The sequence below is a fragment of the Vipera ursinii genome (assembly GCF_947247035.1).
Source record: "Vipera ursinii genome assembly, chromosome: 2".
Taxonomy (NCBI): domain Eukaryota; kingdom Metazoa; phylum Chordata; class Lepidosauria; order Squamata; family Viperidae; genus Vipera; species Vipera ursinii.
The window spans coordinates 208,934,719-208,950,370 of NC_139513.1; the positions used below are offsets into that span (position 1 = coordinate 208,934,719).

At 48.7% G+C, this 15,652-nt stretch overlaps 1 protein-coding gene across 3 annotated transcripts in view; it reads right to left on the bottom strand.

Moving 5' to 3' along the window:
• Positions 1-15,652, bottom strand: part of ACO1 (aconitase 1) — a 61,085-nt gene that overhangs the window by 27,215 nt on the left and 18,218 nt on the right. For 2 of the 3 annotated variants that reach the window (XM_083353773.1, XM_083353774.1), the window contains exons 3-6: positions 15,450-15,618; positions 4,643-4,780; positions 2,325-2,394; positions 761-944 (exon numbers count right to left, since the gene is read on the bottom strand). In XM_083353773.1, the coding sequence (XP_083209899.1) occupies positions 761-944; positions 2,325-2,394; positions 4,643-4,780; positions 15,450-15,618 (561 nt within the window). Of the gene's footprint in view, positions 1-760; positions 945-2,324; positions 2,395-4,642; positions 4,781-4,965; positions 5,346-15,449; positions 15,619-15,652 lie in introns of those variants that run through there. The other variant, XM_083353775.1, reaches the window with a different exon arrangement.

The following is a 15,652-nucleotide window of genomic DNA, read 5'->3' on the forward strand; positions in this document are numbered from 1 at the left end:
TTTCCAGACATTTTGGATTTTGGCTAGAGATGTTGGAAGCTGCACTTCAGCAAGATCAGGACTCCAAGTTCGATTGCATGGTCCATATCCCAAAGGCGCTTTTTCAAAAGGCAACTGGGGTTTTGTTTTTCCTTGAAGTTTCACTTCTCATCCAAGAAGCTTCTTCATTTTAGAGAATTTTCAGAGAACTGGAGAAGCTTCTTGAATGAGAAGCGAAATGTCTTCAAGGAGAAACAAAGTCCAGTTGCCACTTGAAAAAAGCACCTTTGGGGCAGCCATTACCTGGATGACTGAGAATCTCCATAGACATGTGCATGTTATCTATGGATTTCTTTTTTCCTCAGAAGATGAAGAGCCATTTTGGTCAAATGGTTAAGGCATAAGGCTTAGAAAGCAGGGAATTGTGAGTTCTAGTCACACCTTAGGCATGAAAACCAACTGGGTAATTCTAGGCCAGTCTCTCTCTCTTTCTCAGCCCAACCCACCTCACAGGTCTGTGAGAAGGAGGAGGAGGAGGAAGGGATATTGGGTATATTCATCACCTTGAGTTGTTTATAAACATAAAAAAGGTGTGATGAAAATAATAAACAAGCATACAAAGCTATTTGAACAGAAACAAATTTTATCTCAGTCCATTATTTATCAAGAGGGGAGGGAACAACAAGAAGAAATTCAGAATAACACCTTCTCATTCTTTGAATTTTGCTAAACACCACTTAAATTCCCAATGAATAGACGGCTTAATTTTAAAAGCACTTACCCCAGCCAAGCACACCCAAGCCGTTAATCATTGTGGTATGTGAATCGGTACCCACCACACTGTCTGGATAATGGAATCCGTTCTGATCAAAGACAACTCTTGCCAGATATTCTAAATTCACCTGGTGGACAATTCCTGAACCTGGAGGAATAATTCTCATGTTCTGGAAGGCTTGAGAGCCCCACTAAAACACAAATGGAAAAGAGGGAAATATCTTAAGAAGTAGAAAAATTAAGAACGAAGTATTTCACTAGCCTAGTCAGCAAACCTCATTCAGTTGATAAGGTTTGGGATATGAAGATTTGATTTATAGACTATTCTGCCCACTTGGACCTACTACCCAGCTTTTGAAGTTCTATTCAGACTTTGTGGTTTCACCAATGTAGGGTTTCAGTCTAGACCTCTGTATTTTTTTAATCTTAAAATTTGACGTGATATAAAATTAAGATATTACACTCAAGCAAACAGCCACATTCTAATTGGCTAGCCACTGAATCAGATGCATAAGCTAGACAGAAATTACAAAATTAACTGTCTGGCTTGGTATGCATGATACTGATGAATAACCAAGCTCAAATTTAAAAATGCCTAAATTTTGGAGAGCATTTTTTTTATTAAAAAGTTTTACAGATACATTATAAACATAAAACCCACCCCTCCCCCACCCCCACCCAATTTCCCCACCCTCCCCCTCCCCCCGACTTCCCAGAGCGTAATACAGGGTATTGACCCTAACAATCTTAAACTATAATATGCTAACTAACTATAATAACACTTTAAATCCTATCGGACTTTAACTCTCCTTAAAAGTAACTAAATAACAATACATCTTATAAATCTAATACTTATTCAAATGCTAAATGAAACTTTTTGGTCCCATATTTATTCTGAATGTAATCAATCCATCTTCTCCATTCCAAGATATATCTTTGTTGCGAATGGTCTTTCAAATATGCTGAAATTTTTGCCATTTCTGCCAGGTTCGAAACTTTTAAAGTCCGTTCTTCTATAGTAGGCAAATCCTCCTTCCAATATTGCGCTACCAAAAGTCTTGCTACCGTTATTAAATTCAACATCGATTTAGTTTCTATAGCAGTACAGTCTATAGTAATACCCAGCAAAAATAATTGTGGAAAAAACTTTATCTTTTTCTTAAATATCTTCTGCATATTCCACTAAATTTTAATCCAAAAAGCTTTAACTTTTTTACAAGTCCACCATATATGATAATACGTTGCATCATCACAACCACACCTTCAGCATTTAGGCTGATAATTTGGATACATACATGCCAATTTCTTAGGATCTAAATGCCATCTATAAAACATCTTATAAAAATTCTCTCTTAAATTTTGTGCCTGTGTAAATTTTTTAACATTCTTTCCCTTCCTTTATGGAAAAGAAAAACTTCGCTGACTTCTCTCCTTAGCTATTCTTCCAGGACAAAAGTAGGCCCACGTCTTATTTCCTCGTACGTTAGGAATTGTGATTCTGTAGATTGCCCTACCTTAGTAGGCTTTTCCATGTTTAGCTTTGCAGACACAGAGAGGGAGTACAATCTTACCTTTAAGAATTCAAATCTTTCCTTGTTTCTCTCAAATTCCAAATCTTGATTCTTCTGTAAACTGTCTGGCCTGCAATGAAAGGTAAGGAGTTAATACAGTAAGAAAACTTCAGTAGGACAGAGTGCAGAATTCAGTTACTGTACCTTGAAAAAGAAAGTGGGGAGCGAGTTGGTATTTATTTAGTTCAGGATCCCGGGGCTCTTGCTGTGGACTAGAGAGTTGGGAGAAAACAGGAAATCACAAAGCTTTTATAATAATTCCTACTGTTAATTCCATGGAGGCACTTTGGCAAAGGGTATCCTGAATACAACAGTGAGGGAACGTTTTCTAAAACATTAATTATTACAAGAACAAGCAAGCAGAAAAAGATTAGAAAGTACAGCTGGCAAAAATGCACTCAGGGCTTTGAAAAAGTACTATGTTAAGACGGACTGGAATATTGGCTGAATCAGACCAAAAGGCCTAGGACAGGGATAAGCAACCTTGGCTCTTTTATGATTCGTGGACTTCAACTCCCAGAATTCCTGAGCCAGCTGCGCTGGCTCAGGAATTCTGGGAGTTGAAGTCTACGAGTCATAAAAGAGCCAAGGTTGCCTACCCCTGGCCTAGGACCAAGACAGATTTGTTTCTGACTCAAACCAAAAGGTTCAGCTAATCCTATGGGAAACACACTAGCAGGACACAAGGGGAAATGCGCTCTTCCCAGTAAATAATTTTCAGTTTGTTCTCCACCTCTGAGGTGATCATTCCTTTTTTTTTCTCCCTCACAAATTCATCTAATCCCCTTTTAAGACTTAGGTTTGTGACCCTCACCCATACTGCATGAGGGCAAACTCCACTAGTTAACATATTTGGACTCAATCAATCCTTAATCTGGAACAAGGAAACACAATGGCTGTGCTCAGGACAGTGTGCCCAACCAGTATCCTCCAGTGTCCTCCTTTCACAATATGCTAAAATCATGGTTGAGACACTGATGCCACCTCACTTTAACTTCATCTAGTGTGTCCTATGGAGTTAGAATAGAGGTGGCCCTCGACTTACAATTATTCATTTAGTGCAGGGGTCTTCAAACCTGGCCCTTTTATGACTTGTGGACTTCAACTCCCAGAATTCCATGCCTGGCTGAGGAATTCTGGGAGTTGAAGTCCACAAGTCATAAAAGGGCCAAGTTTGAAGACCTCTGATTTAGTGACTGAAGCTACAACAGCCCTGAAAACAGTGACTTACGATCGTTTTTCATATTTACGACCACTGCAGCATTCCCATGGTCACCTGATCAAAATTCGGGCACTTAGCAGCTGGCATGTATTTATTTATGGCCCTTGGCACAGTCTCGAGATCATGTGGTCATCATTTGTAATCTTTCCAGATAGCATCCGACAAGCAAACATAATTGGGGAAACCGGATTTGCTTCATCATTTCTTGCATGATTTACTTGACAACTGTGGCAAAAAAGGTTACAAAATGGGGCAAAACTCACATAGCAATGGAAATTTTGGGCCGCCGTAAGTCAAGGACTACCTGTATGTGAAGTGACTGATCTTTATCTACTCTAAACCTTTGAAATTTGCTTTGTGGGGCCTTAGATTTTCATTACGAAAAGAAATCTCTCCCTGCGCTTACTCCATAAGATGAATAATTACATATGCTTCTATCATATCCTCTCTTACTTGATTTTTACTCTTAAGCAAAATAGTCTTAAAGGCTTTCTTTAATTAGGCCTCCTGAAGTAATAATAATAATAATAATAATAATAATAATAATAATAATAATAATAATAATAATAATAATAATAATAATAATAAAGTTGGAAGGGACCTTGGAGGTCATCTAGTCCAACCCCCTGCCCAGGCAGGAAACCCTATACCATTTCAGACAAATGGCTGGCCAGTCTCTTCTTAAAAACTTCCAGTGTTGGAGAATTCACCGCTTTTGGAGGCAGGTTGTTCCACTGGTTAGTTGTTCTAACTGTCAGGAAGTTTCTCCTTAGTTTTAGGTTGCTTCTCTCCTTGATGAGTTTCCATCCGTTGCGTCTTGGCCTGCCTTCGGGCGCTTTGGAGAATAGCTTGACTCGCTCTTCTTTGTGGCAGCCCCTGAGATATTGGAACACTGCTATCATCTTCACCCTCGTCCTTCTCTTCATTAGATTACTCAATTCCAGCAACCGTTCCTAACCATTTCTATTTTACTTCTTGCGCTATTTTCCAGCTTCAGATAAACGGAAACCCAGTGTTCAGAAACAAGGCCTGGAGTTTATTTGGGGTTTTTCTTTCTTTCTTTTTTTTTGCATGTTGCTTAAAATACATTTCTTACCTTTTATTAAAGTCAACCTGGATGGAGTGGTCAATGACTAAATCAGCAGGACAGACAGGATTGATTTTCTCAGGGTCACCTTCCAGGCCCTTCACAGCATCACGCATGGCAGCAAAATCAACCACGGCGGGGACACCTCTGCAACAGGAGAGTTAAAAAAAAAAAACAACACCAGGCAAAACTTTGTCAAAACTGATCGCCCAGGAGCTGTGAAAAACGTGCAAGTTAAGATTCTGAAATCGAAACACTCAAGCGACACCTTTGTAAGGCCAAAGGTTGGAGCTGCTAGGTGGAGAATGGTAGAAGTTAAAGATTCAGCACACCTGAATAGGCGATAAGAGCAAACCACCCTGGCTCAATTAAAAAAAAAGACTTTTCCAAACAAACAAGCTCCAGATTCAAGTTTTCTTTCCTCTTTCCTTCTTCTGTCCTTTTACAACTTGTGTTGTAGCATTAACTATAATGATCTGTGGTTATCTGAACTGGCAAGCTCTAGGTCATGCTAACAGGCAAATGCCAGAGATTGCTGACTCATTCAGTTGTAGATAGCATGGTAGGGCAGGCTGAAAAATCAAGCAGCAAAAGAGGAGGAAAGGAAGATTCCTAATTCTCCAAACTGCAGTCAGGTGCATGAATTACCCATGAAACTGTTCTTCCTTACAGGTATATTGATACTACAGAACAACTCTCAGAAGACCACAATCAATAGGTTGTTGTTGTTTTTTTAAGTCTAAATCAGGGGTAGGCAACCTTGGCTCTTTTATGACTTGTGGACTTCAACTCCCAGAATTCCTGAGCCAGCATGACTCAGCTTGGAAACCTCTCCCTTTTCCCTCAGCAAGGCTGGCTCAGGAATTCTGGGAGTTGAAGTCCACGAGTCATAAAAGAGCCAATCCCACATTTAGAATTATTATATACAGGTAGCCCTTCACTTATGACCACAGCTGAGCCCCACATTTTTCTTGCTAAGCAAGATAGACGTTAAGTGAATTTTCTCTCATTTTTAACCACCTTTCTTGCCACGCTTGTGAAGTAAATCACCAGAGTTACTAAGTTAGCAGCACGGCTGTTAAGTGAATCTGGCTTCTCCCTTGGCTTTCCTAGTCAGCAGGTCGCAAAAAGTGATCAGATAGATGATCTTGGGCCCCAGCAACTGTTGAAAATACATGCCAGTTGCCAAGCATCCCAATTTTGATCATGTGACCACGGGGATGCCGTGACAGCCAGAAGTGTACAAAATGTTTTTTTCCCCAGTTTTGAACAGCCACTAAATGAACGGCTGCAAGTTGAGGACTACCTGTAGTTACTTTGGACACTGAATAATATTAAGCAGACTTTCTGCAATCAAGTGTTTGAGACTCAAATCACAAATAGATCCAGGGATTGGGGGATGGTGGTGGTGGGGGGTGGGAGAGGAAAAGACTAATGTGAAAAAGTGTTCCAGTTTTAATGCAATTTGTCACAGACAGTAAACAAGCTAGAACTCTCATAATATTATCCCAAAATCCTTTGTATCTCACCACAGCTCAAATCCATTGAATAAATTAGCCTGGCACTAACTTTATATTTTATATAACTTACAATACACTGAGGAGAGCTTATTCTAACTTTACACCCCCAAAGCGTCTGTATAAATATCAATTCCTCCAATGGAAAATAAGAAAATTATTCAAAACCATAATTAAATCTACAACTTAATAATGCTCTGGCTTACTTAAAACGTAGTTACAAAGAATTTGTTCAGACATTGCTAATGTCTGAATAAATCCTTTGCAAGTACATTTCTCCAGCATCAGCAACCCATATTCATCTGGAACGTTTTCAAAAAATGGTATTACCGTATATACTTGAGTATAAGCCGAATTTTTCAGCCCACTTTTTGGGCTGAAAAACTCCACTTCGGCTTATACTCCAGTCAACAAAAAAAAGAACTGTCCCTTCGTTCGGAACAGGCTGCTGAGAGAAGGGAGCGGCAGAGCCTTGCAGAGCTGGCGGCAGTCCAGCGTTGTTTCTCCCCCTCGTGCGTGCGTGTGTGTGTCAGACCCACGGGAATGGCTGGTAGGGAAGCGGCATTCCGGCATTCCCCCCCTTCCTGTGTGTCGAGCCCACGGGGCTTGACACACAGAGAAACGCAACTAGCCATTCCTGCGGGTCTCACACACACACACACACACACACGCCGCCGGGCTCGGCTCCTCGGCAGGAGGGGCAGCCCCCGCCACGCCCCCCTCCCGGCCCGCAGCGCCGCGCCGCCGCCGCTTCCTCCGGGCAAGTCGGGGGGGCTTGCGGGGCGAAGGCACCGGCCAGGGGGCAGGCAGGGTGGGAGGGCGCGAACTCACCGCCGCCGCCGCTTTCCCCCCCATCTCTCGCTCGCCCGCTGCCTCGCCCGTTGCGCCCCCAACTCACCCGCCGGCGCTTCCCCCCATCTCTCGCTTGCCCGCTGCCTCGCCCGTTCCGCCCCCAACTCACCGGCCGGTGCTTCCCCCCCATCTCTCGCTTGCCCGCTGCCTCGGCCGTTCCGCCCCCAACTCATCGGCTGGCGCTTCCCCCCCCATCTCTCGCTTGCCCGCTGCCTCGCCCGTTCCGCCCCCAACTCATCGGCCGGCGCTTCCCCCCCATCTCTCGCTTGCCCGCTGCCTCGCCCGTTCCGCCCCCAACTCACCCGCCGGCGCTTCCCCCCCATCTCTCGCTTGCCCGCTGCCTCGCCTTTTCCGCCCCAACTCACCCGCCGGCGCTTCCCCCCCATCTCTCGCTTGCCCGCTGCCTCGCCCGTTCCGCCCCCAACTCACCCGCCGGCGCTTCCCCCCATCTCTCGCTTGCCCGCTGCCTCGCCCGTTCTGCCCCCAACTCACCGGCCGGCGCTTCCCCCCCATCTCTCGCTTGCCCGCTGCCTCGCCCGTTCCGCCCCCAACTCACCCGCCGGCGCTTCCCCCCCATCTCTCGCTTGCCCGCTGCCTCGCCCGTTCCGCCCCCAACTCACCCGCCGGCGCTTCCCCCCCATCTCTCGCTTGCCCGCTGCCTCGCCCGTTCCGCCCCCAACTCACCCGCCGGCGCTTCCCCCCCATCTCTCGCTTGCCCGCTGCCTCGCCCGTTCCGCCCCCAACTCACCCGCCGGCGCTTCCCCCCCATCTCTCGCTTGCCCGCTGCCTCGCCCGTTCCGCCCCCAACTCGCCGGCCGGCGCTTCCCCCCCATCTCTCGCTTGCCCGCTGCCTCGCCTTTTCCGCCCCAACTCACCCGCCGGCGCTTCCCCCCCCATCTCTCGCTTGCCCGCTGCCTCGGCCGTTCCGCCCCCAACTCACCCGCCGGCGCTTCCCCCCCATCTCTCGCTTGCCCGCTGCCTCGGCCGTTCCGCCCCCAACTCACCGGCCGGCGCTTCCCCCCCATCTCTCGCTTGCCCGCTGCCTCGCCCGTTCCGCCCCCAACTCACCCGCCGGCGCTTCCCCCCCATCTCTCGCTTGCCCGCTGCCTCGCCTTTTCCGCCCCAACTCACCCGCCGGCGCTTCCCCCCCCATCTCTCGCTTGCCCGCTGCCTCGGCCGTTCCGCCCCCAACTCACCCGCCGGCGCTTCCCCCCCATCTCTCGCTTGCCCGCTGCCTCGCCCGTTCCGCCCCCAACTCACCCGCCGGCGCTTCCCCCCCATCTCTCGCTTGCCCGCTGCCTCGCCCGTTCCGCCCCCAACTCACCCGCCGGCGCTTCCCCCCCATCTCTCGCTTGCCCGCTGCCTCGCCCGTTCCGCCCCCAACTCACCCGCCAGCTCTTCCCCCCATCTCTCGCTTGCCCGCTGCCTCGCCCGTTCCGCCCCCAACTCACCCGCCGGGATGGCTTCGTGCTGACTGCTGACCTCACGTGTCTTGGGCTCCCGTCGGGACTGGGCGCGCGCCTGCCTCCTTCATGCGCTCTAGCGCCTTACGTTTCGCTTTCCTTCCCAGCCTTTACTTACGGTAAGCAGCCGCCTTTCTTTCGGAAACCCTGAGAGCTAGCTAGGTATTGCGCCCGGCTTGCCCGGTCGCCCGCCCGGCAGCGCAATCGTAGCGCCGGGTGTTTTTCCTAAGCTTGACCGGACGGAGTGGCGGTGGGGGGGGAAGCGCCGGCGGGTGAGTTGGGGGCGGAACGGCCGAGGCAGCGGGCAAGCGAGAGATGGGGGGGAAGCGCCGGCGGGTGAGTTGGGGGCGGAACGGGCGAGGCAGCGGGCAAGCGAGAGATGGGGGGGAAGCGCCGGCCGGTGAGTTGGGGGCGGAACGGCCGAGGCAGCGGGCAAGCGAGAGGTGGGGGGGAAGCGCCGGCCGGTGAGTTGGGGGCGGAACGGCCGAGGCAGCGGGCAAGCGAGAGATGGGGGGAAGCGCCGGCCGGTGAGTTGGGGGCGGAACGGCCGAGGCAGCGGGCAAGCGAGAGATGGGGGGGAAGCGCCGGCCGGTGAGTTGGGGGCGGAACGGCCGAGGCAGCGGGCAAGCGAGAGATGGGGGGGAAGCGCCGGCCGGTGAGTTGGGGGCGGAACGGGCGAGGCAGCGGGCAAGCGAGAGATGGGGGGAAGCGCCGGCGGGTGAGTTGGGGGCGGAACGGGCGAGGCAGCGGGCAAGCGAGAGATGGGGGGGGGAAGCGCCGGCGGGTGAGTTGGGGGCGGAATGGGCGAGGCAGCGGGCAAGCGAGAGATGGGGGGGAAGCGCCGGCGGGTGAGTTGGGGCGGAACGGGCGAGGCAGCGGGCAAGCGAGAGATGGGGGGGAAGCGCCGGCCGGTGAGTTGGGGGCGGAACGGCCGAGGCAGCGGGCAAGCGAGAGATGGGGGGGGAAGCGCCGGCCGGTGAGTTGGGGGCGGAACGGCCGAGGCAGCGGGCAAGCGAGAGATGGGGGGGAAGCGCCGGCCGGTGAGTTGGGGGCGGAACGGCCGAGGCAGCGGGCAAGCGAGAGATGGGGGGGGAAGCACCGGCCGGTGAGTTGGGGGCGGAACGGCCGAGGCAGCGGGCAAGCGAGAGGTGGGGGGGAAGCGCCGGCCGGTGAGTTGGGGGCGGAACGGGCGAGGCAGCGGGCAAGCGAGAGATGGGGGGGAAGCGCCGGCGGGTGAGTTGGGGGCGGAACGGGCGAGGCAGCGGGCAAGCGAGAGATGGGGGGGGGAAGCGCCGGCCGGTGAGTTGGGGGCGGAACGGCCGAGGCAGCGGGCAAGCGAGAGATGGGGGGGAAGCGCCGGCGGGTGAGTTGGGGGCGGAACGGGCGAGGCAGCGGGCAAGCGAGAGATGGGGGGGGAAGCGCCGGCCGGTGAGTTGGGGGCGGAACGGCCGAGGCAGCGGGCAAGCGAGAGATGGGGGGGGAAGCGCCGGCCGGTGAGTTGGGGGCGGAACGGCCGAGGCAGCGGGCAAGCGAGAGATGGGGGGGAAGCGCCGGCCGGTGAGTTGGGGGCGGAACGGCCGAGGCAGCGGGCAAGCGAGAGATGGGGGGGGAAGCGCCGGCCGGTGAGTTGGGGGCGGAACGGCCGAGGCAGCGGGCAAGCGAGAGGTGGGGGGGAAGCGCCGGCCGGTGAGTTGGGGGCGGAACGGCCGAGGCAGCGGGCAAGCGAGAGATGGGGGGGAAGCGCCGGCCGGTGAGTTGGGGGCGGAACGGCCGAGGCAGCGGGCAAGCGAGAGATGGGGGGGAAGCGCCGGCCGGTGCCTCACCCGCCGGCGCTTTCCCCCCCACCGCCACTCCGTCCGGTCAAGCTTAGGAAAAACACCCGGAGCCCAGTACTTCTAGTACTCCTGCACCAAAACAAAGACGCAGGTCATACGAAGCTGCTTTCAAACTAAAGGTTGTGTCAAGAGCAGAAAAAAAGACTCGGCTTATACTCGAGTCACCAACTTTTTCCAATTTTGGGGGGTAAAATTAGGGGTCTCGGCTTATAATCGAGTCGGCTTATACTCAAGTATATACGGTAGTTGCTTCCTTAAGACCACACAGTAGGTTTTAGCAAGGGTTGGAATCTAGTGATTTCATTCCATTCCATTCCACTACATTATATTTTGTTTTAGATGTACAGTATTTTTAGCTAGCACAGATTAGGCATAGTAGGCACACAGTAAGCCTACTATGGAATAAATGCTCATGAATTTACGTGGCAACCTACAAGCTCTGAATACATGAAAATCAAAACGTACGCAACACATAGCCAGAATCAAGAGTCTAATCTCTTATTCTAGTTGTAGTACTTAGCTTGTCATGAAAATGCATGTATTAAAACTAATTTAAGAAAATGGAGATTCTACTCTTCCAGCGAAGCTTCTATCGAAGTGTTAAATCATTCATTCATATTTACACAAAGCTCAGACTTTGTGCACAAGACTTTGATTCACAACAATAGTTACTACTGTTGATTTGAGAAAAACGCCCATTGTGTACAACGTATAGATGGAATTTCACAGACTGTCATATGAGACTCAAAGGAGGTATTGAATAAACACAATGTTGGAAAGGACTGCTGCGTTCCCCTGTTCCAAATACCGTATATACTTGAGTATAAGCCGAATTTTTCAGCCCACTTTTTGGGCTGAAAAATTCCACTTCGGCTTATACTCCAGTCAACAAAAAAACTTACCGAGGACTTGTGCGCGGCCGAGGCTTTGGTGCTTCCGGGATCGCGCGCACCTCTCCCAAGCCACCGCCGTCCGAGACCTGCCGAAGTTTGGGGAGGTTTGGGGAGGTGCGCGCGCACCTCCCCAAACCTCCCCAAACGTCGGCAGGTCTCCGTTCCTCCGCGCCCTGCCTGCCTGCTTCTTTCCGCAGCGGAAAGAAGCAGGCAGGCAGGGCGCGGAGGAACGGAGACCTGCCGACGTTTGGGGAGGTTTGGGCGCCTCCCCAAACCTCCCCAGGTCTCCGTTCCTCCGCGCAGACCTGCCGACGTTTGGGGAGGCCATTTAGCTGCCATTCAAAACAACCAACACCCCAAAACTACAAATAACCTCTTTCAAATTTATGACAAATGCAGCACTCCAGTGGTCATTCACACTTACCACAGACCCTGGGGATGTTGCGCTGTCCTCCCCTGCCCGTCTTCCCCTGCAGCACTTAGGCCTGCTCCCCAGGACTCCTGGAAGCAGCTGCGAACAATTCCTTGCTAAAATGGCGGCTACTTTCAGAGCCTTCTCCGCTAATCAGCTGTCTGCCCATCAGCTGTCCATAGGGATGCTGCAAAGCTCTCCTTCTCTAGGCCTTGGACTCCCTCCTGGCTGAAGAGTAGATGAACCAAGCCAGCAAGGAGACAAAATGTTTCTGCAGCTGTTTTTCCTCTGAAGTTTTTTTTTGTTTTTTTTTAAAGTAATCTCCGAAGGTTATGCCAGAAAATGGAGGACGCTGGGTCTTTGCAAGCTTTAGCTGTCCGCCTGGCTGCCTGAAGGCCGCCCTTTTCAGGCAGTCTGACAGACAGCTAAAACTTGCAAAGACCCAGCGTCCTCCGTTTTCTGGCACAACTTTTAGGGATTTATTATTATTATTCCTACTACTACTATTACTACTACTACTACTTCAGGAGTAAAAAGTTGCAGAAAAAAATTCTCTCCTTACTAGCTTAGTTCCTCTACTCTTCCATCTGGAGCCAAGGTAAGATTTTAAAAAGGGATATTGGTTGGAAGGCAGAGGGAGAGTTTAGTTTTAGCATCTAAAAAAAGGGGGGGGGAAATCAGCGAGTACATCCCAACCAGCTTTTTATGTTTTTGTTATTGAAGAAATATGGGGGAGGGGGAGGGGTTCTGGGGTGGGTTGGGGAGGGGATAATATTGTAACTTCAATAAAAAATTTCAATTAAAAAAAAAGAAATATGGCTTTCTGGGGGAAGGTGGGGAGGGCGTTAAGGAAGGAAAGGGTTTTTGGAAGCTCGCCCTGAAGCTGCCTTTTGTGCAAGGGGCCTTTTCTCAAAGCCTAGAGAGGCAGCTTTGTTGCCTCCCCGTAGACAGCTGATGGGCGAACACCAAAAGCTCCAAAAGGCTAGGGAACTAGTCCCAGAACAAAACGGAGACCTGCCGTTTGGTTTGGGAGGCGCCCAAACCTCCCCAAACGTCGGCAGGTCTGCGCGGAGGAACGGGCGTGTTTCCTCGCCTGCTGGGCGCCGCGATTTGCCCGGGGAACGCGCGGGCCCCGAATGGCAGCGTGGAGTGAGGAAGCGGACAGCCAGGGCTTCCCCGAGAGCCGCGGCCACACAGGGTATTCCTGTGTATTCAGGCTTGCAAAATGGCGGATCGAGCCTCTGCTGGCGGCAGAGGCTTGCAGAGATCCAGCCTCCGAGGCATGCAGAACGGCGGATCGGCTTATACTCGAGTCAACAACTTTTCCCAGTTTTTGGGGGTGAAATTGGGGGTCTCGGCTTATACTCGAGTCGGCTTATACTCAAGTATATACGTATTCTGCATTCAGAAAAACAGCATGTAGCTTGTCAGGAAAAAAGCTAGTTCAAATCTTTCTTCCTGACAGAATAGGTCTCCACATGTGAACAGGGGTAGCAAGTCAGACGAGTAGCACCAATGCCAAAATAGAGGCCTCCTGGACCTAATCAAACTATTTAACGTGCTCAAGCTTCACATACTATTTTCCCATAAGCCTAAAGAGGATGGTCTTAAAGGATTGAAAGAAGGCCAAGACAATGATCAGAAAAACGTAAGCCAAGCAAGAAAATTATTTGCAAAAATGCTGCAGATTGTTATGAACTCAATTGTTATGAAGATAAAAGAAGGAAAGATAGCACATTCAGATTTGCAAAACTAATGTTAGCCCTATTAGGTGTACCAGTCTAAGAAATCAACACCATGGAGATCTAAAGCTACTTTTATGAGAGCAAAATCATGATGGCCTTCCTTTGTTCTTAAAGCTCATCCTCTTCATTTACTATATACCCAGACACAGAGGTCCCTTCCCCACTTGCACCCAAGGACGACACAAACATAGCCTATCAATATTTTTTGTAACAAGCCCCCAGAATATTCATCTTTTTCCCAGCACAAAACAGATATTTTTAAATGCTTCTTTTCCGGTTCTTAGCTCATCAATTACCTACAAGATATGTATTTTTTTCATATAGAAATAAATGCAACCTTCTTTTTAAAATTCCATAACGTGATCTGAAAATATGATAAAATGATCACGGTTCATTGTAAGAAAAAATGGAAAATATCAGATATAATCTATATATCTTTACTTGGCATGACATTAATACTGTATGTATACCTTATTCCCCCCCCCTTTCATTTTAATCTTCTGGGTTTTTTTTAATACAACACTTAAGACATTCCAGATATTCTCAGTTCTTCTACTTGTTAAATGGGTTAACATTTTAAAATTCATTTTACTACTTTGTTCTGCATCATTTTTCTGTATGTTTATAGATAAGTTGGCTGGCAATTATTACGTTTTGTAGGATTTTATTTCTTTACTATCAGTTTTTAATGATTGTGTGGTATGTAGAAAATTTGACAGGTCTTTTTAACTACAAATAATGAATTCAAATTTAGCTTGCAAAAATATTCAAAAAGAGAATATTAACATCACCGAGATGTTAAGAAATACAGCAGATGTTAATAATTGGCAGAAAGGTGCAATGTGCAATCATTAATATTGCCTAGAATGTAAAGATGCTTGTGAAAGGTTTGCTCAAATTTGAACTTCACAAATGGATTCTGACCTTGGTCACTAAATCAAAGACTAAAGTCATCAGAACTCTGCCCTCTGCTTGTCACCGATCCTCTGAGCTATGACTCTACACCGGTTGTTTCTCCCCTTCTAGTAGAAAACATGACCAGAGGATTCTCAAATTTGCTTTTCAGGTTTAAGAGGGTACTAATATCACCTTGATGCAAGGTAGCTTAATTTTAAAATTATGACCCACGTATTGAAGACGGTTAGTTCAAGGGGAAAAAAGTTATTTTCTGTAACTGTTCTTTTGGAAGAGCAGTCCTGAAACCTGGAGACACAATGTTAGCAGTACATAGCTAAGTATTGAGAAAAACAGTTGATTTGGATACACTTGTATTGATTTGTATTATCAGCCTTATCCAACCTGGATGTTCACTTGTTGTATGAATGTTGCTCTTGTAATTCCTAACTAACAATCATTCTGAAAATTCTGGGAACTGAAGTTCATATGTTTTAGAGCAGGGGTGTCAAACTGCCGGCCTGCGAGCCGGGTGCCTCATGGCGAAACCGCACTCACCCCATTGCCAACAATGGCAAAAAAGTCACGATACGTCGCGACATGTCACGTGACGTTGCGAGTTTGACACCCCTGTTTTAGAGGATTCCCAAACTGGAAATGAATTAATTGTATCCGGGTTCTTAGTAGCCAACTACAGCCCAACAACTGGTTTTACAGTCTGCTGAAATATCAAAAGGCAGTGTTTTTGGTGAATTTTGCTTGATATTCATGAACATGAACTGAATGTTTTCCTAGAAAGAGACTGATGCTGTCTGCTTATAAGTCTTCAACCCAGTGCAATTTGCAGTGCAGGCGGTCCTCAACTTAAAACCATTCATTTAGTGACTGTTCAGAGTTGCAATGGCACTGAAAAAAGTGACCTATGACTGCTTTTCACATGACTATCCCAGCATCCCTATGGTCATGTGATCAAAGTTTGGATACTGTGTTCCAGGGTCCTTTGGCAACCTTCTGACAAGCAAAATTCCATGGGGAAGCCAGATTCACATAACAACTGCATTACTAACCAACTGCAGTGATTCAAACAACTGCCTTGCTTAGCAACAGAAATGTTGGCCTCAATTGTGGTTGTAAGTCAAGGACTTAGTATTTAACCCAAAGCTCAAATTTTGCCAGACGTTCTCCACCAAAGATGTACAACTCACGTAAAGTCTTGCAGAATAACCCGAGCAGGCTTAAATGGCACTTCAATACTTTTGTGTTGCATCACTTTCCAGTTAAGGATATTTTCAACGTCGCTTTTCTTCACAAGAAACTCGTCACAGTTGCGAATGGCAGCCTCGAGCAAGATTCTAATAGAAAATGGTAAATGCGCTGGGGAAGAAAGGAAAAGGGGAGGTAGGAATAA